This window comes from Bombyx mori, chromosome 10, assembly GCF_030269925.1.
Source record: "Bombyx mori chromosome 10, ASM3026992v2".
NCBI lineage: Eukaryota > Metazoa > Arthropoda > Insecta > Lepidoptera > Bombycidae > Bombyx > Bombyx mori.
The window spans coordinates 1,824,150-1,847,589 of NC_085116.1; the positions used below are offsets into that span (position 1 = coordinate 1,824,150).

General features: G+C 36.1%; 1 protein-coding gene and 1 long non-coding RNA gene across 5 annotated transcripts in view; one reads left to right on the plus strand and one right to left on the minus strand.

Annotated features, from left to right (window-relative positions):
* Positions 1-23,440, minus strand: part of LOC101746917 (integrin alpha-PS2) — a 130,355-nt gene that overhangs the window by 38,383 nt on the left and 68,532 nt on the right. For all 4 annotated transcript variants that reach the window (XM_038013485.2, XM_038013483.2, XM_038013484.2 and 1 more), the window contains exon 3: positions 21,287-21,384. In XM_038013485.2, coding sequence (XP_037869413.1) covers positions 21,287-21,384 — 98 coding nt within the window. The remainder of the gene's footprint in view (positions 1-21,286; positions 21,385-23,440) is intronic.
* LOC134199575 (uncharacterized) lies at positions 17,751-18,823 on the plus strand. The gene is made up of 2 exons (XR_009974129.1): positions 17,751-17,964; positions 18,446-18,823. It is a non-coding gene; the product is annotated as an uncharacterized LOC134199575 (long non-coding RNA).

Here is a 23,440-nt window from a genome sequence, read left to right on the forward strand (position 1 = left end):
CATCTTTTGCTGACGAAAAAATAATGACTTGATAGGTAGTAATAATAGGATTATAGAACTAGTATAATATATTTTAAAAATAGTAGGAACAAGACTTTGCAAAACACTGTTTTTAAACTCATTTGAATAAACACGTCATAGAACTCAGTTAACACAGTGAGTGTTTTTTATTGTAATTTGCGTAATAATATAAATTTGGGATAATAGACCTCAAGTCTCAAGGCAGGTGGTGGCATTCAAATTGTAATGTGATGTGGGCTCCGGTAACTACTTATAACCAGATGAGCTCTGAGTTCGATCACTCATCTAAAAGCTAAAAAAAAAAGAAAATAAATAACTATTTCATTATTTTATATGCAATGCGTTTAACATCCAATTGGAATGTAACATCAAACGACAGCGTTATCCGCTCCGAATATACTTCAAAAGTTATAGTCGAGAAAAAGAAAGAAAACAAAAACGCATTGCATTACCGAAGCTTTGTGTGGTGCCCATAAAGATTGACACGGACCGTAGAGCCGGCCTGATTCCGTTACGAAAATAGCAGCGGACGTAACGTGGAATCGTCGTAGAATATGGGTCAGTGGGAGCCTAACGTTTTATAGACAAGACGTATTGTACCGACGGGAAATGTGAAGAGAAACTTAGTGACCTAAGACATATCGTACCGATGGGAATTTGGGAAATTTAGTATGCTAAAAGCCTTTGGACTTTGTTTGGACAGAGGAATAATTATCGTATGAATTAGCGTAAAAACGTTGTTTTAAAATACTCCAACTAAATCACAAACAGAAAAGCCTATATAGCTTGGTAATGGCGCCTCAACACTTTCTTGACTTACTTCAGTCTTCTGCAGAGCCACGTCATCAAACATCTAGTCAAGGCATACTTTTCTTCTGGGGAAACATCTTCGACGAGAACGTGTTGATTTCGTTAAGACACATCGGAATAAATCATGTCCAATATTGAACGTCAAACAGAACGATGTATTTAGTTTGTCGCGAGCCTGCGACTCATTGTTGTTTGATTTACAACAACGTCCGTGATGCACGTTCGTATTCGTTCATATATGTATGTAAATACGATGTGGTGCACATCTCCGAGTGCATTTAGAATATATTGAAGTACCTTTTATTAAACAAGCGAACGAATATCTCAGATCTTCGTCACTGCTCTCAGTGGTATAATTATAACGCTAATTTGATACAATCACTCATAGCTTACGACGTTAAGATATTATTATATTACTAGCTGACCCGGCAGACTTCGTAGTGCCTCAATCGATAAATAAAAGACAAACGGAATCCGTCCGACGGTGGACACATCAAAGGATAAACAAAATTGTTATTTTTATTTAATTCCGAGCATTTTCATATTTATCTACCTTTTAAACCTTCTCTGGATTTCCACAAATAATTCAAGACCAAAGTTAGCCAAATCGGTCCAGCCGTTCTCGAGTTTTAGCGAGACTAACGAACAGCAATTCATTTTTATATATATAGATCATAAATGTTTTCTTTTGAATTAGCAATTACTCTAATGATATTTAAACAAACCAATCGTTTTTGGGAACCATAGTAATGAATGGGGTTTGCAAATAAAGCAATCTGATGTCGTTTGGATTAAATTACGAATTAAACGATGATTATATCTATAACATCCAAAGCGATACCGAGATACGTTTGAGACCAAAGTTACATTGTCTATATCTATACTAATATTATAAAGAGGAAAGATTTGTTTGTTTGTTTGTTTCGAATAGGCTCCGAAACTACTGGACCGATTTGAAAAATTATTTTTCCATTAGAAGTCGACATTGTCTCTGATGAACATAGGCTACTTTTTTTATTTTATTTTTTATTTATTTTTTTTGGTTTCATGCGTGTTTTAATGTTTCCGAAGCGAAGCGAGGGCGGGTCGCTAGTATTTTAATAAAAGGGGGCTTGATGATTCGAAAATATGTGGGAAATGGTAGACAAAAAGTAACCGAATTATCTATTATTCAAAATTACTACAAAAGTTGGATTTAATTAAATTTACGCTTAATACTTTGTTGGAATAAAATTTATTTAAAAAGTGAACTCTGTTACTTATTAGTTTTTCCCCATTTTTATTCGTTGGTACCTTATGAGGGTATTCCAGCTACGTCCGGACGGGTAGGTGAGCTCACGGGCTCAACCTGAGAGAATTTCCTAACACTAGCCCTAGCAAGAGCAGTGCTTCGCTGAATCTACCATCGAATTGGAATCGCGACCCACTGAAAAGATCCGGCGAGAAACTCAGCGGGCTGTGTCTAAGGGTGACACATTACGCTGTTTTAAATTTTCTTATCAAGCTACATTATAATGTTTTGGTTGTCAGTAAATACGTTACATACATTAAAAATTTGTATCACATTACCTAAAGTAGCTTTTCGAGTTCAAAAGACAAAAACAGCTATCTGAACACCAAGTACATTGTCATTAATGCGCTATAAATTTCGAAAGCCGCCATATCGATAGGCTTTTGTTTCCCGTGAGTAAAAGTAGCAACATCTAAAATCGATTACATGTTCCAATAGCTGATAACGGGCTCTTCACACGATGCAGTAAGTGGAATGCGATGTTCACACTGCCGGCCACTCCGACGCTTGTATCTCGCTTCTTTATTTTAACAATAAACAGACGATTAAAGTTAAATGGTTATCCGCCGATCTGTGCTCGGGGAATTCTAGATATTTACATTGTTCTTTAGTATTTCGGTTACTTGGTTTTAAGGTACAACGTCAATGTAGCATTCCTTGTCTGGTGCAACTTCAATAATTTCACTAATACGGATTTTTGTGTATACACCCGACCCGCTTGATAAAAAGTTATTATTATATCAAAGGTAAAGAATCTGTATCTAATAACAAAACATAACATTCAAAGCAAATTTTTATTGGGACATTTAGATGTCCATTTCTTGCACATTAGTAATTGTAAGAAACGTGTATTCAACCATGCTTTTCGGCCTAGTCTTGCCACACATATCCATGTAAGGAAAATAAAGGTGTTTTCACTGTCGAATAAAATATTACAACATTGCACACTGAGCTCATTCAAAATTATCTCCGTTGGCCTTAATACAGTTCGGTAATGGCTACCTATACAATTGGATCACGCATTATTCTAAAGGTTCGCCAATGCTAAATGGAATGTTTAAAATACTCCAAACTATCGTGGTGCGCATGGAATTTGCAACATCCGCCTTCTCAATAATCGTATTTTAATCAACCGAAGTTTTGATACTTTTTTGACTAAAATATGGTTCAGTCACTCCTTGTTGGTTGACTCCCTGCCCAGTGGGGTACAAAATTAGTCATTCTACTTAGTAAAATGCGCAATGGTAAAAACAATTGATCTCATTTGAATACCGTCTAAAAGGTTGCTTTGAATTTACTACCTTTCATTTTTAAATTATCATAATATATCTAAATTGGATGTGGGTTCCGTCTTCATGGAAGACCGCCCACGTCCACCCTATCCCCAAGAAGGGTGACCGGTCGGACCCATCGAGCTACAGGCCTATCGCGATAACTTCCTTGCTTTCCAAGGTGATGGAGCGAATTATAAATACACAACTCCTGAAGTATCTTGAAGATCGCCAGCTGATCAGTGACCGACAGTACGGTTTCCGTCACGGTCGCTCAGCTGGCGATCTTCTTGTATACCTTACTCACAGGTGGGCTGAAGCCTTGGAGAGCAAGGGCGAGGCTCTTGCTGTGAGCCTTGATATCGCGAAGGCCTTCGACAGGGTCTGGCATAGGGCACTTCTATCGAAGTTACCATCTTACGGAATCCCCGAGGGTCTCTGCAAGTGGATCGCTAGCTTTTTGGATGGGCGGAGCATCACGGTCGTTGTAGACGGTGACTGTTCTGATACCATGACCATCAACGCTGGCGTTCCACAAGGTTCGGTGCTCTCCCCCACGCTTTTCATCCTGTATATCAATGACATGCTGTCTATTGATGGCATGCATTGCTATGCGGATGACAGCACGGGGGATGCGCGATATATCGGCCATCAGAGTCTCTCTCGGAGCGTGGTGCAAGAGAGACGATCAAAACTTGTGTCTGAAGTGGAGAACTCTCTGGGGCGAGTCTCCGAATGGGGTGAATTGAACTTGGTTCAATTCAACCCGATAAAGACACAAGTTTGCGCGTTCACTGCGAAGAAGGACCCCTTTGTCATGGCGCCGCAATTCCAAGGAGTATCCCTGCAACCTTCCGAGAGTATCGGGATACTTGGGGTCGACGTTTCGAGCGATGTCCAGTTTCGGAGTCATTTGGAAGGCAAAGCCAAGTTGGCGTCCAAAATGCTGGGAGTCCTCAACAGAGCGAAGCGGTACTTCACGCCTGGACAAAGACTTTTGCTTTATAAAGCACAAGTCCGGCCTCGCATGGAGTACTGCTCCCATCTCTGGGCCGGGGCTCCCAAATACCAGCTTCTTCCATTTGACTCCATACAGAGGAGGGCCGTTCGGATTGTCGATAATCCCATTCTCTCGGATCGTTTGGAGCCTCTGGGTCTGCGGAGGGACTTCGGTTCCCTCTGTATTTTATACCGTATGTTCCATGGGGAGTGCTCTGAGGAATTGTTCGAGATGATACCAGCATCTCGTTTTTACTATCGCACCGCCCGCCACCGGAGTAGAGTTCATCCATACTACCTGGAGCCACTGCGGTCATCCACAGTGCGTTTCCAGAGATCTTTTTTGCCACGTACCATCCGGCTATGGAATGAGCTCCCCTCCTCGGTGTTTCCCGAGCGCTATGACATGTCCTTCTTCAAACGAGGCTTGTGGAGAGTATTAAGCGGTAGGCAGCGGCTTGGCTCTGCCCCTGGCATTGCTGAAGTCCATGGGCGACGGTAACCACTCACCATCAGGTGGGCCGTATGCCCGTCTGCCTACAAAGGCAATAAAAAAAAAAAAAAAAATCTGTAAATATTCATTTCCCTAAATTCAAACTCAAAAAATTGCGGCACAGTATAGATTTTTTTCAAATTCCTTCCTTCATACACTGCTTTGATTGCCCTTGTAGTGTGAAATCTGTGGATAGCCAAATCTTCCTCGGTCGCAAACAATTTTTTTTATTTTTTATTTATTTTTTTATTAATTTTAATAAAGATTGGCTTTATATTAAATAATCTCCATGAAAATTCATATGAGAATTTAAATCCAAATGTATTATTATCTTTTTTTTTATTGTTACAATATTTAATAAGTGCTTATGTGAATGGAAAAATATATAAATTTAGTTTGTCAATTCATAAAACGGTTGCAAAACGTGGATAAGTTATGGCTTAATATGGTTATAGCTGAAATTTGCAGCCATATATGACTGCGATAATCTCGACAGATTTACATTACTGTAGTCACTTGAAATACCAAACTAGAGAGCATTACGCTCTTGCCACTAAATGCATGTAATCACGCCATTAGCTGGACTTCAAGGATCTGACACACTTCGGCCATATTAAGACAAGCAACCGTTTGTCTGCAACTGTGATTGCTAGTTTTTCCTCGCTCTGTCCCTAAACAGAATAGCGCGTTAGTTTCTTGTAAATTAACTGTTAATGTTTTTGTTCTAGGAGAACTTGGCCTATTTAGAAACAACGGGGAGTTGACCACATTCATTAAGTCGTAGTTTTCTCATTATGAGGCTAGAATATTTTGTTTTTGTGCTGAGGGCAGCCACAAGAAATGTAGGTTTTTACATAAAGTGATGTTGGAAGGTATCATAGCAATTTAATTTTTAAATCAACAAACCAGTAAGTCCATTCCTTTTTTTTTTTAGTGACATTACTATGTTAGCAGTAATTGCGGCTTACCAATTCCAATTTGAGTTTATTTTCGAGGAGAAAAGAATTGAAATGAACTTAAGAGAACTGAAGCCAAAACTACGCGATAATTTAAAACGTCATCGTAAATGGAATACTATGTTAAATACTACGTTAATACTATGTTTTCTTTGATAAATTTTACTATATAAGTTACATTTAAATACTTGTTAATAAAAGCTTTAAAGCCGTGAACACGTAATCTCAAGCAAAAAGAGCTGACTGATGTTCATATCAATAGCAGCAATGTTTTTATTTGTGCTACATGTTGTCCGGGGTAATAGCATTAGTAAATCATAATAAAATGAGAATAAGATTTATGTTGTGTTAGGAATCATCAAGGTCTATATTCGTCTTTCGGGATCACTACTTTTTTTTAAAGCTTTATTTTAAGTAGTTTTTAAGTAGTTTATTTTAAGAAGTTTTTATGCCACAGTTATAGAGTATTTTTTAAAACCGCCTCTTTATATTGTTTTTAGCACATGCGTTGCAAGTATATTTGATTTTAAAACAAATTTATATATGTAGATAACAAAATTTCTAAAAAAAAACTCCTACTGTGAATAGAACAATGGCCAACCAAAAACGCCTTCATCATTAAACTCTATAGCTAGTACTGTTGCAGAACATCATTTCCTGCTTACCACACGTCGATTTTACTAACAATAACTTGACTCTTCACCAGCTATCAAACAGTACTCAACAGAGCCGCCCCCGCCTTTGTGAGGGCTCTACCGGCACGCCTCTAATTGTACCACACGAGTCAGACAGAGCCAAGTGAAGACAATATGAAATACGAACAGTTCTATCAAAACACCATAAGTACAGCTTGCAAATTGTTCGTTTGCGTGTTGTTATGTGTGTTCCCGCCTACGCATTTAACTATGCCGTGGTGGTTTGAAAAATTTATCCTTTTTCATTTCAGTACCTGTCGCCTCCATTTATGAATACTGTTAGGACATTCATCAGATCACTGTTACAGGAGATAACGTCCAACGGATAACTAGCTGTTTAAGGAAATTTACGTTTTATCAAAGCTTACAAGATTAAACTCAAGTCAAATAATAATTTTAATATTAAAACGGTACTGAGTAATTAATGTGTGAAGATCGGAATTTTTTTATTGAAAATATACGATTCTATGTAATCCTTTAAGGATCAGGTTACGAAAACCATTCAGCATAATTTCAAGTAAAACAATTTAATTGTATAAGACCTACTTGGTTTAAGTGGACCGCGGTCCATTAATTTTGAGACATAAGTTTGAAGACGATAAAACTTTACATTGTTGTGACGGGTAACCATCATAGAATACAAGATATTTGACAGAGGCCTGAATCTCGCTTACGACATTTTCAAGATAAGCTACAAGTTCAAGCAATATCACCCGCTCGATGGAATATCTTCCCTTCATCGTTAATCCACACAAACTATTATAATTAAAAAATAGAATATATGCTAGTTATATAATGCAAATTTCACAAAAATAATGATCAAATTTTCATTTTCATCAAATAGTATCCAACCTTTTACTTGTACCCTAACTTTTTGGATTGCTTCATGTCTGTAATTTGGATGCACCGCTACATTGTTATTAAAAAAATCGTATATTTCCACCTCCATCTCTAGTTTATGATCCGAACACACAACGCACAATAACCAATAAACTCCGTTGCAGAAGACAATACAATAAGAGAACAATTTGTTCTTGGTGCCGTCGAGATGACGACGCTATCACTGCTGTCGGTTGGGGCCATTCAAAGATGATTTTGTATGCGGTAAATTGGCCGACAATAGCGCCCTCACTCGTAAGACGAGAGAAAGTTTATTTGTTGCTTCGGGAATAAAGTTGTGAATATTGTTTTGTTTATCTTGTCAGTGTCAGCGTCAGCGTATTAACAGTCACCATGAAGACTGAAATCTTAAACATAAACCAGAAAGTCTGTATATAAAGAACACACCTCATCTCAACTAAGCACTGAGATGTATTCTAACATCAATCGTATGGCAAATAGGTCGGCACACGGATCTAAAATACCTTGTTTTTACATGTAAGGAATATGCATGAATATTATTTGCCTATGCTCATGTTAATTTTCATCTGTGCTATTTCAGAAGAGCACAAAAGGTATTTATTACCGGCCGGCGCGGCGTCCGAGTGCCGACGCACTGTAGCTTATTGCGAAGTATTGCCAAAGGGTTGTGCGCGGTTCAAGCTGTGAACTTACGCGTTGCGAGATATTTTTTCTAACAAATAATATTTGGCTCTAATGATGCAAAAATATAGGCAGTGGGAAACAACGCGATTATTTATACTACTGTTTACGAGCGATTAATAGCATTAATCCCGTCATCGTTCTCGTCGATCCCGTCGCTTGTGACGAAGGGCTCGGCGAGTAAATTAACCCACAGGTACAACCCACTGAGTTTCTCGCCGGGTCTTCTCAGTGGGTCGCGTTTCCGATCCGGTAGTAGATTTTGTGAAGCACTGCTCTGGCTAGGGTTGGCAACGACGTCAGGTTTGAGTCCCGTGAGCTCACCTACTAGTTAAGGCTACGCTGAAATGGTCTCTCGAGACCTTAGAAGCTTAGGTAGGATAAAAAAAAAGCATTGATTGCACAACCGGTTTCCAGTCCCCACCTAGTTTAGCATCTCTGTTAAAGATCTGATCTAGTATGTGATCGTTTGTGATTTATTATTTGTGTTTTCGGTAGTGATAATATAATACTAGCTTAAATGTTGAATGTGAAGCGTGTAACTTTATTTTTAAAATATTAATTGTTAAACACTCTGTAAATTATTATATTGTTATTTCCACTTAATTTACATTTTTCTACCATAAAGATAAGCAATTTCTAACTATCAAAAACCCTATTTTTATTCGCTCACCTATGAACGAGTAAAAACTCCACGGATGTCGTATGAGAATATTTTTTTTGTGATTGATTGTTTACTGTTGGCCCAAGGGCCTTTCCAGTTTCACCAGGACAGGTGGGCGAGCAAAGGCTCAGCCAGGAAGGGATTAGCTAACAGCTGCCCGAGCGCCTTCGAAGGAGACCTAACAACTCGAGGGCAGTTTCGCGGATGACAATTGTGCCTGATGATGAGAAATTAATTTGTAATGTGTTACGCGCTATGTACATACGTCACTAAGAGTCTAGTTATATGAACATTTTTAGAACATATAGAAGAAGAAACACACCAAAAGAATGTTCTTGCAAAAGGATAACTAAAAACGAAGATCAGACTATTAATTAAAAGTATTTGCGTTAATTTCCCCGTTTGTATTTAAAAAAAATTAAATGTAGCCTCTGCTTATAACTCGCGAGTTGAATCACAGGATATCCACAATGCGTTTGCTATTTATATTATCGATGTAGTCTCGCACAGTCTTAAAGGAAATCGAAACGGCTTAGACGGACTAATAATAATGTATTCAACACTCTATATTCATTGTTGAAGGCTATTTTCGCAGGTGCTGAGTTCAAGTGATCAGGAATGAAATATAAATGTTCTAAGTCACATTAGGAGACACGATGAACTTTAAAAATCGTTCTGTTTATAATGTTTACTGAAAATGGAATCAACTAATTGAGCACCGTACGATGAACTTTTTTTTCTTTTTTTTTGCTTAGATGGGTGAACGAACTGACAGCACACCTGATGTTAAGTGGTTACTGGAACCCATAGTCATCTACAACGTAAATGGGCCACCCACCTTGAGATATAAGTTCTAAGGTCTCAGTATAGTTACAACGGCTGCCTCACCCTTCAAACCGAAACGAAATACTGCTTCACGGCAGAAATAGGCAAGGTGGTTGTACCTACTCTTCCAGACTCACAAGAGGTCCTACCATCAGTAAAAAAATTCGTGTTGTATGTTGTATAAGGCTTACTACAATCGAATCAACTAATCGCTCACCGTAGAAGGATACACTCTACAGGATGTATCGTTAACGGATAGATAGCAACTATAATTACTACTTCTACATCAAAGCAAGAATGTCGTGTAGTCTGGAAGAAGTCCCCTTAAATAAAATTGAAACAAGTAAGATCAGGATAATAATTGAGACTTAGAAATCATCTCTTAAGGTCGGTAGCGAGCTGCATTTACGTTGTTAAAGTCTACGGGCTGCGGTAACCACTTAACACTAAGTGGGACCTAAGATCGTCCATCCATTTAAACAATATAAAAAATTCGTCACATATGATTGAATGTCCGAATTATATTTATGAAGGAGTTCTCTACAGGACTAGCTTCTAGTACGTTCCAATTAAGTTTCTTAACGTAATTAATGAAAATAGATTGAGCAGTAAATCCATTAATTCGCAAACCGGTCGGCGACACATTCTATGCCGCTTTGAGATGAAGTGATATCGTTCTTACTAAGGATCTTCATTACAAAACACAATACCTAATATGAATTTAAGCAAATATTATTGAAGTGGTTGTTCTTAATGTGAAAACGCTTTTTACAAAACACAGCATAAAAGCAGCTTTTTATAAAATGCACATGAAAGTATTATATGTGCAGTACTTTTTAAAACACTCTAAAAATGTTTGTCCGTCTGTCTCTCTGTTCGTTCCAATTAAACTTCGAAACGGTTTTACCGATTTTTACGGGACTTTAATATAACATGATATAACAAGAAATTACTTTGGCTACATACTTTTATTTCAAAAGAAACCGTAGTTCTTTGAGTTAAGCTCATGGCAACTAATATATCTAGAGGGTTGAAGTCAAAATCTCAATTAAATTGTAAAGAAACTACCCGACCCTTAAAACTGGAAGGTATGACGACTTCGCCGCAGAATGGTGGTACCTACCCGTGCCGGTCTTAAGGTAGACAGTGTAATATTAGCTTCAAGTTTATTAGGACCTCTTGCGAGTCCGCATGGGTAGGTACCACCACCCTGCCTATTTCTGCCGTGAAGCAGTAATGCGTTTCGGTTTGAAGGGTGAGTCAGCCGTTGTAACCATACTGAGACTTTAGAACTTATATCTCAAGTGGGTAGCGCATTTACGTTGTAGATGTCTATGGGCTCCAGTAACCAGTTAACACCAGGTGGAATATGAGCTCGTCGATCCACATAAGCAATAAAAAAATATTTATGTATTTTACGAACATTTAGCGTTCAACAGTTAAGAATTTAGTGTTATAGCTTAAACTGTATCTATCACTAAGCTTACAGCTACTTCGATTCTCACTTCGGAGCATTTAGTAGTGGTCGCTTATACACACCGAGTGTAGATCACTATCTAACGACTTCAAAAGTACCGCCTTTCCAACATTAACATGGAGCACGACATCAACATCACTGTGAATCATTCTTATTCGTTTTTTTAATGCCCTTGTAGGCAGCTAAGCGTACGGCCCATTGGATGGTGAGTGGTTACCGTCGCTCGTGGCTGTCAGCAATGCCAAAGGTAGAACCAAGCCGCTGCCTAACGAATTCAAAAAGACGTCTCAAATCGATAAGAAGTTAAGTGGCTCAAAGAAATAATTATTACTTAAGGCGTTCTCACATCCGCTGCAATGTTATTACTATTGTTAGCGGGAGCCCACTGAGCTTCTCGCCGGATCTTCTCAGTGGGTCGCGTTTCCGATCCGGTGGTAGATTCTGCGAAGCACGGCTCTTACTAGGGTTCGTGTTAGCAACGTCGCCAGGTTTGAGCCCCGTGAGCTCACCTACTAGTTAAGGTTACGCTGAAATAGCCTCTTAAGAAAAAAAAACACAGAGCCGATTTATGGTTAGCGGGAATGGGGGCACGAAGGCACGACACATATCTACTACATATATGTCGAACATCACTCATAGTCTATAAGCCACGATTCTTTTTTGTATTTGAAGATTTAATTTAATTAAATCTCGACTTATGACCTACGAGGAATCTCTAGATGACACAGCTCTTTGAGTAACGCGTTTCATAATTAAAAAATACCAAAGCTTCAAAGTTTAGAAGCGGCGTTTTTTTACGCGTATTCCTATCCCAACACTTGTAAGTGTGAAAACAACTTTAAAAATATAATGCACAGCTAATTGTTAAATAATGAATAGGATTTAATGAAGAACGCCCTAAAAACTCAAGTGTGTATTAAAATTTTTAGGGTTCCGTCGTGAGAAGAATTTAATATTTGCATTTATTTCATGTAGAAAATTAATATGAAAACATTCATAATTGCGTTTAAAGCAGTCATCGTAGGCGTTATAAAACTGTTTCTAGGTAATTTATTTTTTATTAAATCACTCATCATACGTCAGTATTAGTAGCAGTCTTAAAGTAGTATCTTACTTTAGTTCAGTACCTAACATTACGCCTAATTTATTCACTTGACTTGTCATATTTTGAGGCGTGTGAAACGAATACTAATATTTTTTATAGTAAATAACTGTATCTAGTTTTAAGTTGGTTATTGGAGCCTATAGATATCTACAACGTAACTGCCACCACCCAAAAAACAACAAGTAACAAAGCAATATTGGTTTTGCTCTAGATCTGAAAAGATCCGATAATAATGCCTCCAATGATAAAAAAATAAAGACTTGTAATTTTAAAATATTTAATAGTAACTAAATATTAATAAATTAATATTAATAAATCGTACGGAACCCCATAGAGCAGAGCTAGTGCCTTCTAAGCTTTCAACAATATAGCTCGTGCGTGACTAATTCCAGATTATTCTTTTGGGTTAAACGATAATGGAAACTTAAGTACCATGATATTAATGGTCGTTCAGTTTTTTGTGTCTGAGAGATCCAATAAATACAGATTACATCGTTTAAACGTTGGAATTTTAGTGTGGATTACTAATATTTTTATTACCGACGACCAGTTAGCCAGTTAATCTATAAAGAGTCTTATTTTCGGCGGTGATGTGAGATTTCATGTACACGATGAAGGCAAACGAATTACAAGTAGTGCTTTGAAATACTTTTAATGGCCTTAAATGGCCAGTCGAACTTGAAATATTGAGTGACCACCGGATTATAAACATCAAAACTTAAAATTCTGATACTTTAGAACAAGTAGAACTAAATCTATAATACATTAACAGTTTTATCATGCTCACAAATGAACGTGTGAATCCTTTATGGAAGAAATTCCACCTACCCTCGCAATAGCTAACCTATATCTACCACATATAACTATCACCAAGAATATTATTCTCTAAGCAAAAAATATTAGCATGGCGTAAACGTTTTCTTAAAAACTTTAAACGCACCAATATATTTAAACTCTACGCCCGGACCTTTTTTGATTTATTTACAAAGAATCATGACAGTTTTTTAATAATTCTATTGTAGTTTACATTCATGAATTTACATCTCGACTAAATAAAAAATCAAATTATAAATACGACCAATAAGAATTTCACACACATTTTCCGACCGTGGAGGCAAAGTAGCAATTTTAATTCTTTCTCGAAACAAGAGATAGCTACCGAAATGGTTGCAATAAAAAGGCGGGCTCGTCCAAATTTGTCCGCAGGTGACAGCGCGCTGCCATATTAGGCGCACGGGCAAAGGATTTAAGCACGCAAACGGACAAATAACAGAACGATTTGTTAACGTTAAATAAGTAAAAAACAAATGACCGAGGAAATTAACCACGGGGGAGGTTTGAAATTAACTGTGATGATCAGTGCTTCGTTTATGGGATGCGTGATTTTAAAATTTGAGTTAAATTTAATATATATTTTTTTTCACATCTACAACGTAAAAACCGCCACCTACCTTGAGATATAAGTTCTAAGGTCTCAGTATAGTTACAACGGCTGCCCCACCCTTTAGACCGAAACGCATTACTGCTTCACGGCAGAAATAGGCAGGGTGGTGGTGCCCACCCGTGCGGACTCACATCAGGTCCTACCACCAGCAGTATTCATGTATCTGCATATTATTTATGCAATATTAGTGTATATTTTAATTTCGCTCTCAACACGTATGAACATGGTAGGTAAGACCACGGAATAGATAAATAATGTTATCTATTCCATGAAAACATATTATAATATTATTTAGCAAGATGCACTAGAACTTACTTTTTAAATACTTTTGCGGATTTTTGCATAAATCTTTGGTTCGTTCACGTACTACATGCAATAAATATGCAATTTAAACCCACAGCTTAAAGGAACAATAAGGTATAAAATATTCTTAGCGGACAAGATATCTATGCATCAATCAGTCTCTAATGCCTTATATAGTAAACATACTAACAGCGTCAGGAATGTTGGCGCGAAAAAACGCAATCGAACATTTTCAATTTGCTTAAGTAAATGATTTTTCTTGTACAATTTATATGGCGAAACCAAAGAAATTCTGTATATTTTTATTGTAAGAATTTATTGATGATTATATTTTAATGTTTTTCGGTAATACTGATTTTAAACGTAAAAAAAAAAAAAAATCATTTACTTCTTTTTAGCGTTATGGCAATCAGTTTCTTAAGATATATTTTAGAAAATGAAATTGAGCGAAATGAAGTAACCTGAAATTCACGCACAGTCACTTTGTTTAATTTTCCCACACTGGTGCATATACAGACACTAAATAGTTAACCGTAATAATTTTCTGTTATAATACATTTAAATCTGAAGAAACACTGAATTAACCAAACACATTAATGCACCTAACTCCACACCATCGATCTATTACCACTAGTATCCTGGTAATAGATCGATGCTCCACAGCTTCGATTCCCACCATGAAGTCCTAATTTATATTTATAAGTGAACATACCTACTGGGTTAGTTATTTAAAAAAAAAAACACCCATGATCAAAGAAGTTTTGATCTATGAGAAATTGCATAATTTTCTTTCTTTTTATATCTGAGCCCCTTCTTTACATATTACAACACACTTATGAACCTACATATTCGAATTACTAAATGAACCAAAATGCTCTGACTATAAATAGTACATTTCAAAAGACAGATTACATTGTCAAAGACATACCACATCTACGTACAATTGATTAATTACTCTATGATTATTATCAGCGTCCGTATGCGAGCGAGCATGTCGCCCGTGTGACGGCAGACGTAAGATATCAGAAGATTTATCGCAAGACATTTATTTGCAATTACAATAATGCATTACCCAATTGATTAGGATTGATTTCAACTATGTACATTTCAACTTGGTAGCGAAAATTAAATAGCAAAATTCGTATAAATAATAATAATGAATTAGGACGACCGCACTACCGGCCATAATTCAGCCATATTTGTGTCAAAGAACAAAGCAAAGTCAAGGAATTGTTATTATTTATCTTGCTTTTAATTTTTATAGTAACCTGCATTTAAATATTCGGCGTGTTCGATTTTTGAGTTTAAATTCAAATTTCCCGCCAACTTGCTCGATAACCGCTCGACCGATTGAGCGCCACACTAGGTAGGCCACACCAAAGCACAAACTTCTTGGAAAAAAAACAGAAATTTGAAATCATCATTCAACAAATTCAACTATCGCACACCGCGTTTGTAATTTAATTCTTAGAGTGACTTAGAGTATTAATTATGACGTCGTGCAGTGAAGTTTTATTTTAATGTCAGATTGAAATCGGTAAACAACAACGGCTATCTATCGTGTTCTTAAAACGTATGGATCCTATGGTGAAATGCACACCAAGACTCCGGTTCCAAGCGATTCGTTTAGAAAACTTCACACTACTAATGAGTTTTTGTTTTATTTTAGAAAATGTATCTGTTTTTGACTATTCGGTAATGCAGTCGTTAGCGCGCCTATCTATTGCGCTGAGGGTCATGAGTTCGATTCCCACATCGGGCAAACACTCGTGTGATGAACAGGTTTGTTTGCTCTTTGTCTGGGTGTTTATTATCTATATATGTATATATTAAAACGTATGTATGTCAGCCTTTGTTACCCATAACACAAGAAATCCTAATTTGGGGCCGGATCACAGTACGTGACTTGTTATTTTAAAAAAGCAAAAATTATTCAAATCATTTATGAGAACATTCTATAGGTCTTATCATTCTTAGATAGAAGAAGCAGACTGTTGAGTGAATGTTGTTTGTGGCAGACCGATTTTTGGTATAATTGGAATGCCTCTATTCTTTTAAAGCCTCTGTGGACTTTCAAAGAATCCCTCCAGCTTGCCGCTATTTTAAGAATAGGTTGATGGAAACTGTTCTATAAAATAATTTAAAACGTTCTAAGAAAAGAAAAAAATATACTAATATATCTACTGTAATATGTGGAATTTCATTTAAAACCAAACAAATAGAATAAAAAGCGGTTAATTAAAAACACGACCATAATGCTCAATCAACTGGGCGCCATTTTGTTACAAATTAGTTGCGATAAAAAGCAGTAAGTACGCTTTCGGACAAGAATGACGTGGAGTAATTATAAAATTAATTATTTTATCATTAATATCATTAATATTAAGGCACTAATTATTTAAGAATTTTTTCATATAATTGTACCTGCTTCATGGAATTAAGGTTTTTTTTTTATTTGTCTGTCTCTCTCCTACTTGAGTGAGCGATGCATCCGCGTGGACAGCTGCTATACATTTACATGTTTTCGTCAAGTATGAAGTTCAGTGAAAAGTGAATGTGGTGTCAATTGTTTATAGCAACGATAATTGTGATAATTGAAAAATGAAACCATTCCATCAGTATTTTCTTATGACGTTGTCACGTTCAACTATCGTCAGTAAACCGACTTTACAGAAAACCGATTTTTTTTTTATAATTTATTACAGTATAAATTACATTTTGAGCAGTAGCAGTAGTCAAAGCTAAATGTACGCAGAATAACAAAATTACCTTTACAATTTCCGAAGGAAGGTTTTTTTGTATCGAAATTTTTGCGACAACAGAGCTTCAACAATTTAATTTTTCACTATTCAGCTTACTTCATATAAAATATGACTTATCAACACTACAGCTATGTGATTGATGACAACAAGAATAGAATGAAACCGATTATAATTTATATGCCAATGATTAACATTAATTTATTGTTATTTCATAGTTATCATGTTATCAATTATTATTATTGATCATTCGCTGAGGTCTCAGACGTAAGACTGAACGGATGTAGGGAATTAAACACACTATCGCTAGTAATATAGTGATTAATAAAGATTTATTTTATAAAACACAGATGAGGGTTTAATACTAATTTCATTTTTTTCTGATTTGTTCACTCTTATTGGGCATAAATTACTTCTGACCAAGACAGGTAGAGAATAATGTGTTTTATTTAAACGAAATAGTAAGAAATTTTCAAATAATTTCAATTTTGTCGTTGTCGTGGCCTAAAGGATAAGACGTCCGGTGCATTCGTATCTAGCGATGCTCCGATGTTCGAATCCCGCAGGCGGGTACCAAATTTTCTAATTAAATACGTATTTAACAATTGTTCACGATTGACTTCCACGGTGAAGGAATAACATCGTGTAATAAAAAACAAACCCGCAAAATTATAATTTGCGTAATTACCTCTTGTGAGTCCGCACGGGTAGGTACCACCGCTCCGCCTATTTCTGCCGTGAAGCAGTAATGCGTTTCGGTTTGAAGGGTGCGGCAGCCGTTGTAACTATACTGAGACCTTAGTGGGCTCCAGTAACCACTTAATATCAGGTGGGCTGTGAGCTCGTCCACCCATCTAAGCAATAAAAATAATAAATAATAATAATAATCTTCACTTTCAAGTATCAAAATTTGAAGCTAAATCAATTTCAATGTGTTTATAGCAAGCATTAAAAAACGTCTAGGTAGCGAACCACGTTCACAAACGTTTATAAATTCTGAAAGCGTCCACAATCAAATTGCAAATCGAACAAAACATTCTAAACAAATTGCACCGACAACAGTCCTGAGACAATCAGCTTTTTGCACTAATTCGGCATTCCGAAATAAAAATTCCAACTCCTTAAGTAGACAGGACAAAAACGGAAACATTTCTGAACGGCGCTGGCCAATGATGGCGTCGCAAATATGGCTGACCAACACAAAAAAAAAATGGCAACTAAAAGTAAACAACGCATTGTGAAACCGAGATGCGTATGTATTTGTATGAAAAAAAAGCTGATGATATATATATAGATAAAATGTATACTGGTAATTTTATAACACGTTACTTTTCCATTTAAATTCAAAAGTATCGCTTAGTTTATAAATAATTCATTAATACAAATCGTTTGATGAAAATACATGCGATCTTAATGTTTCTTTATAAAATGTTGTTCTATAAGGTGAAGTTATTTTATTGTGCTTCACAATTAGTCGACTAATAATTGACATTGATAATGACAGTGGTAACAGTTGCGACAGCCGCGCCTTTCGGCGTTGACAAAAAATAAAAATTGTAGCTATGCTATGAATAAGAAAACGCACATAGCTTTTTGGCAACCATAAAATTATATAACTTTATCAAACATTATTGTCTATGTATATGTCTATGTATAATATAACTAGTCTGACCCGATTTCCTTCCCGGTAGACAGTTTTACGTCGTAAACCTGTGACCTCATGGTGGCAGCCCCATCAAGGCCTCGCGTTGACCCGAATCACCCAAACGTTAAACCCGTTTATGTTTCAGGATTAATGGTCGACTGAGCTTTTGGGGGGTTAATTAAGATGTTCCGTATGATCGATGATGCGAGCTTTGAACTTTTTCGAAACGACGCGACGCCTGTAGTTTTTAATTAATTTCAATCTTGCGAATACCTATAACGAAATTCTAAATTGATAATGCATTTAATAAGTAGTTGGAAACAATTTTATTTGAAAAAGTATCTCACTTAAATGTCTCTTGAATCTTTCAGATAAGAATTCCTTTAATACTTTCACAAGATTTTTTTTTACAAAGTAAATCTTATCATACTAAATTAATGCTGAGCCTACTACAATAGCATAAGTATATAGAATAACTATAACTATATATATAAATAAAAAATCCTACAAATAATAAACACAAGATTTTTCCATAAGTATTAGTTGAAAAAACATGAATGATAATGGATAGCCATCCTTGGCAGTTTTTATCAATCTTTCTAGATGTTGAAAGTTATAATGACATATGACTCGCATGTGGCCCGGCCCACCCACGCAGTTTTTAACGACGTCATTATTTTTTTTCCCGCAATTTATACATAAATCGAGATCAATTACTGAAGCTAGCTTGGTCTTCCATTCTTACGGCAGCTGTTTGGAATGAGAAGAGAAAACGTATCTCTCTGCGTGTTCCGTCTTGTACGGTGGGTATTACATATCATCATTAAAAGGACACAAAAGACTGATTTTCCTTCTCGAAATTTCCTAAAGGTTTCGACCTTTAAGCGATTTTCAACGAGAATACAATTCGGTGGCAGAAATAAATACGAGAGTACTATTTTCTGATGCCATCTTCCATCGATGCCGTCGATAAAAAAAACGGTCGTTTGAGAATAAGATTGTACCCTCATTCGTAAGGGTTTTCGATCATGTGTGCCGTATACTCCTCCGATAACGATGGTTAAGTTTGTATTATCTATTATATTATTAAGTTTGAAGCATTGAAGCGTATTAACCACTTCAACAAAATGTTAAAAAAAATGCAGATATTAGATAGAGAAAGTGTAGAAGTAGCCCCGGTAAGCAACAAATTAAGGAGCGGACGGTTAGCGTGGTATGGACATGTGATGCGTAGAGAGAAGATGCGTGTGACTAGGAGATGTATGGGAATGGTAGTGCAAAGTATAGGGGGAAGAGGTCGACCGAAGAAGACAGGGATGGAGTGTGTGAATGACGATATGAGAGAGAGAGAGGAGTGAGTGTTGAGATGACGGCTGATAGAAGAGAATGGAAGAGAAAAATTAGCTGTACCGACCCCACTTAGTGGGATAAGGTGGAGAAAAAGAAGAAGAAGATACTAAGAACTATTTTGGAATATTTGTAAGGTGATTTAGTCCGATGAGTATTATTTAGTTTTATAGTGTAAGTTGATGTACATAATAATAGGTGCGTATTGTGTTGCTTTTGTTTTTTGTGAAAACTTAAATTTCTAAATTTCTCTTCTCTGTTCACTTTCTACTTATATGTGATTTTGATGGTGGAAACATGTTTATTTAGGTTATTATTTTAGCTGTTTTTTTAAATATTATATGTTTGTATTGTACTGTTGGATTCCCAAATAAATAAATAAACAAATATAAAAAATTGTACGATTGCCACAGAAACAACATAGATAGATACGTATCTGTGGAAGTATGTTAATCCATCCAAATGTACAATATAAGTACCCACATAGCATATAAATGAAGATTTTTTACAGAATTGTTGACTAAAAAGTTTTAATGCGTCGATGTTTGTACAGAAAGTAATTACGTATTGATAGAATAGAGCAATCAAAGCGACAGTGAAGCCGTTGGGCGCAGCAGGAAGGGTGCGTCTAGGCGTCCCCATAAACTTTATAGGGCACCGTGGCGCCAGGTCACCTTCATCAAATGTCAACTTGTTAACTTTGTTCTCTATAGTAAACTTAATGCTCTTGGTAAGTTAAAACACAATTAAAACTTAATCTTGTGGATGTTTTCATTTAAGCATTCAACCGTTTTTGAATACGGATTTAAACGAAATTTATTCATTTTCACTTTCTATACTTCATAGTATAAAGGCGGACTTAACGCCATAGGCATTCTCTGACAGTCTACCTTAGGGGAGTGCAGAGATAAACCTTAGTAGGTGTAGTGTAGTAGTGATATTACTTTAACATACGCATATATATAACATACATAATATTTATAGATCAACGGCCGTCTGGTGTAGTGGTAAGTGACATGGTCACTCACTACACTAGGGGGTCGCAGGTTCTCGAATCCCGCCAAGGGAAGATATTTGTATGATAAATATAAATGTCTTTTCCAGGGTTATGGATGTATATTAAATATATGTATGTGTATAATAAAAACCTTACATTTATTTCCGATATCTGGTACCTGTAACACAAGTTCTTTACGAACTTATCACGGGACCAGTTAACGTGGCGTGATTGTTAGTAAAATATTTATTATATTTATTAAAAAAAAAAAACAAAAAAATTATAGGTACAAATATTTTTACTGGTGGTAGAACCTCTTGTAAGTCCGCACGGGTAGGTACCACCACCCCGCCTATTTCTGCCGTGAAGCAGTAATACGTTTCGTTTGAAAGGTGGGGCAGCCGTTGTAACCATACTGAGACCTTAGAACTTATATCTCAAGGTGGGTGGCGCATTTACGATGTAAATGTCTATGGGCCCCAGTAACCACTTAACACCAGGTGGGCTGTGAGCTCGTCCACCCATTTAAACAAAAAAAAAATCGTACCTAAATAAATACATATACACTTTCATTCACTTTATGATGTACATATATGGATACACTGGATCTACTAATGATATAGTAAAATGAATGGTACTCACCACAATAGGCCCGTTTCTGCCGGTACTGGTGAGCGTGGCTCCAAACCACTGGTTCGACTTCTCCTCCACCTGCCGACCTTGGGGATCCACGTTATTAGCTGTGTGCAAAAAACAATACATCATTATTAATATGTAGACTATTAATACGTATTTAAATGTTGTTTTCATTTTAGTGAACTTCGTTAGATGTCAAGAGTTTATTTTTAAGCGAATGCTTAGACGGGGTTAGTGCGATTAAGACACGTTGTTTCGGTAGTGTCAAAAAAAAACAAAGAAATAGTAATAACAAGTAGACGTTGAAAAAGGTTAGGAGAACTAATAGGACCAAATAGGGAGGAGAATTTCGCGAACCTGAAGATCTTATTTGTGACAATTATAGGCAAGCTTTGCCGATTTTTTTTTTTTTATTTATACCTATGTTACATGTCGCAAATATGAATGCCAAATTTGGACAATGACACAGAAACAATCCTTAAAGCACAGAGTATGCTAAGAGCAGTGGAAAGAAGTAGGTATGTCTCTCGCTGTAGAACCGAAGAATACAAGTGAAAATTACACATGAAATCAAGGTGAAAGATATTCTAAAAGAATGAAACAACGATCGATAACTAGCTACCTAACGAGAGATAGTAATGAAAAATGGACGACAATTATAACAGAGTGACAATAGACAGAGTAGCAATAGCAGAGTGGGTGTGACAATTTTAGACAATCATTATAAGAGAAAGTCCGCTTTTGAAGCCTCATAATTGCAAAACTGTTACATGAAAGGTTTCGTCTCGAATTTTTAAGGTTAATTTATGCAAATAATTCGAAGAGAACGGGTTTTACAAGGAAATTTCAGCAGCGTCATAAAATTACATCGATGTAATGTTTAACTTTTACTCGAAGAACTAACTACATATATTAATTGTAACAGTGCGCATAATGATTTGCGATTGTGAAGCAAGAAAAGAATATAAAACGGCCGTCTGGTGTAGTGGTAGGTGACATGGTCACTACACAAGGGGGTCGCGGGTTCGAATCCCGCCAAGGGAAGATATTTGTATGATAAATATAAATGTCTTTTCCAGGGTTATGGATGTATATTAAATATATGTATGTGTATAATAAAAATCTTACATTTATATCCGTTATCTGGTACCTGTAACACAAGTTCTTTACGAACTTATCACGGGACCAGTTAACGTGGCGTGATTGTTAGTAAATATTTGTTATTTATTTATTATTATTAATTGAAAAGCAATATCTTCTGAGCTTTTTTTTTCAACACACAATTTTAATTCAATCGCTAACTTCCGTTTTAAAACATTGACCATTCTTTTGGCTACAGCATTTTACTTTTTAAATGCTTTGAATACTTCGCCTTGAATGAACTTGAATGAACGCCAGTGAAATAGTAAACACAATGTTAAATGTGATAAAAGTATCTTTGTCGAAGAGACTCATTCAAAGTAGCGTTAAAGTTTAATATTGCCTTAATTCCGAAGAATTCGTCAAGCCAAAGTTTTATTAATTTTACCGAAAACAAAAAACCTGATTTGCGGTGATAATTTTAAAAGATACAATTTTTGACGTGACTTTAACAAAACAGAATACTAATTTAATATCACTTAAAGAATACTTGTTGAATGACGTTAATTTGGGCTCTCAAATTTAAATACAGTTTAACCAGTTCGGAACGAGTGTGAAATAATTAAATTTGAAATATCTTGTGATTATGAACTATTTTTATATATACAGATAGAATTAAAAACGCACGCAGAAGATTTAACAGGACCGTCTTCTTTTCGTCTTAATTTGAAATAGATATAATTGTCACATTTTCTTACATTGTTTCATGTATTACTCAGTAGCCTAGTCTTTACTAATCTTTAGCTTAACTGCATTTTCTTAAAACCTCGGGAAATACTATGCTAGGAAGGTAGCTTATTTTTTGTCGTAAACTCTATCTATATAGAAAATAACAATTGATGGTAAAATAAAGGTATCCTTAATTTTTGTTACTAAAATGAATGAATTTTGGACACCATGCTTTGTCAATACTACAAAATGATCTACTAAAGTCACATATATAGCACGAACTAATACGAATCTTGCAACTTACATCAATATTCAAGATATTCAAGATAATTCAGAGATAAGCGTTAAATT